This window comes from Aristolochia californica, unplaced genomic scaffold, assembly GCF_029961685.1.
Source record: "Aristolochia californica isolate CCGP_79_NKW_82.1479 unplaced genomic scaffold, dmAriCali1.0.hap1 SCAF_9, whole genome shotgun sequence".
NCBI classification, from domain to species: Eukaryota; Viridiplantae; Streptophyta; class Magnoliopsida; order Piperales; family Aristolochiaceae; genus Aristolochia; species Aristolochia californica.
Genome location: NW_027182290.1, coordinates 7,158,511 through 7,160,508, shown reverse-complemented (window position 1 = coordinate 7,160,508; position 1,998 = coordinate 7,158,511). Strand labels below are relative to the sequence as shown.

The following is a 1,998-nucleotide window of genomic DNA, read 5'->3' as shown; positions in this document are numbered from 1 at the left end:
ATATTTCTATTAGTCTATTTGCTTCAGGGTAGCGAAACCAAATCCATTGTCTGTGGCGGATGTGCTTCCTTGAATTATTTAAAATTCAACCCAGGCAGCGATGTGGAAATCTTTTCGCGTAGCATCAGCAGGAACAAGGAATGCGACTGCTGGGTGCTGCTGATAAGCTTATAAGTTATCTCGATTGGTATACATGGATGGCTTCCTGCGAATTCATCTCAAATAATTGCTGTCTACTTCAAATGGAGATTGATGAACGGGTGGAGCAGTGAAATTTCTTAAAAAAAAAAAAAAAAACAGAAGGAAAAAGCTGACACCAGTGAGAATGCAAGTAGCTAGCAATTATAGAAGAAGATCAATAGCAGGTATCCCAGTCTTGTGGGATCCATTTGCCTCCGACAGAGAGGTCTTGAGTTGTTGGCCACCCAAACAACCCTCAGTAAACTAACTGTTAAAAATCCCATCATCTACTACCCTTTATGATGGGTCCTACTTTCACTCTCAATCTCATCTCTCGTCTCTCACTCCTCCGGAGTTCAGACTTAATTCAGATCAGACGCCACAAGTCACAACCCCAACCCTTTACATACACAACCCAAAGAAGAAACGCAGTGGTGGCCAAATTAAGAAAATTAAAGCGACTCGGTTACTCTTGCAGTCTGCAGAACTTTCTCTAACCTCTGTCAAAATTAATTGATTAACGAGGTTGGATGGGACGCCTTGAAGACGCCCTCGGTTTGGCGACGCACCAACGGGGGCGTCAACGGGGAGTACTCCTCGTCCGTGCAGTGATCTACCATTAGACTCCTCTTTCGGGTGTTAGTGTTGATGGGCCGGTCGAGATTGCCTTCGATGGAAATGGCGACGGGAGGGATTTCTATGGTGTCCAAAGGTGGGGGAGGGTGACGCCACTGCGGTAAAGGCCCCGCTAGGAGCAGGGTCTGGAGAAGGGGGCCTGCTTTCATTACGGCCTGCAGTAGCTTCCCTTTCTCCGGCAACGGTCCGATTGTCTCGATGGACTGTACGGGGGACCCGCAAACTATACTCTCCTCACTGCGTCCATCGTCTTCAGCAACTAGCCCCTGTTGCTGTTGCTGTTGCTGTTGCTGTTGCTGTTGCTGCTGTTGCTGTTGTTGCTGCTGTTGCTGCAGCTGCTGCTGCTGTTGTAAAAGGAGCCCCTGGTATTTATCGTTGATGTCGTCTCTTTCCGTAATGGCTCTATTTAAGAGATCTTGGAGCTGTTTAATCTCGTTCTCCTTTCTGTCCAAATCCTCTTGAGCTGCTAGGCGAGTTGTTTCTAGTTCAAGCGAGGTACATAAGAGTGAGTGCCTAAGCTCTTCCAGGCTCTGTAATAAGAGACATTGCGATTCATTTTAGGGGTTGGAATTAAAGAAAGAAAAACTCTAAAAATAAAAATTAATGAGACTAGAAGAGAAGAAGCAGCAATTAATACCTTTCCTTGGTGGAAGCAAGACCAGCTGAATTGAGGAAACCGGAGGTGTTCCATATGACTCTGGGTATGGCTGAATTCATGCGACTTCCCACCCTCTCTGCCAATGCGAACTCGGAGAGAGATAGAGAGAGGGAGAGAGAGAGAGAGAGAGAGAGAGAGAGAGAGGGGGGAAGAGCGGAAGGGAGAGCGGTCAGTACTAGTTTGGGTACTTGTTATAAGTTTATAAGTGGGTGCGGGTCTCTTTTTCTTTCTCGGCCTTCTCTTTTTCTCTTTGACACCTTTTCTGGGTTGGACAAAACACAAAAGCCAAAAGGCACAAGCCAAAAAACTCTCAGTCCGCCGCTAGGGAACAGTTAGGGGCGGGAAAACGTGAAGACGGGACGGCAATCGGGACCCACTTCTCTCTCCTCTCTCTTTCTCATTTCTCACATATATCACCATCCACGCCCATTAAAGGAAAAGAGAAACCCCTTCCATAAATATCGAAATGCAGCTTTAGATGAGAAATTTGTTCAGCCATTAAAGGATCTAGAATAACCAGTAAT

The 1,998-nt window shown here is 46.3% G+C and overlaps 1 protein-coding gene across 1 annotated transcript; it reads right to left on the bottom strand.

The window, feature by feature from the left end:
- Window positions 1–323: 323 nt before the first annotated feature.
- On the bottom strand, window positions 324–1,659 carry LOC137941780 (uncharacterized). The gene is made up of 2 exons (XM_068787361.1): window positions 1,454–1,659; window positions 324–1,346 (listed from the first exon to the last, which is right to left on the bottom strand). Exons 1-2 carry the CDS (start codon window positions 1,505–1,507, stop codon window positions 690–692), a joined length of 711 nt encoding a protein of 236 aa, XP_068643462.1. The 5' UTR covers window positions 1,508–1,659; the 3' UTR covers window positions 324–689.
- Window positions 1,660–1,998: the final 339 nt, after the last annotated feature.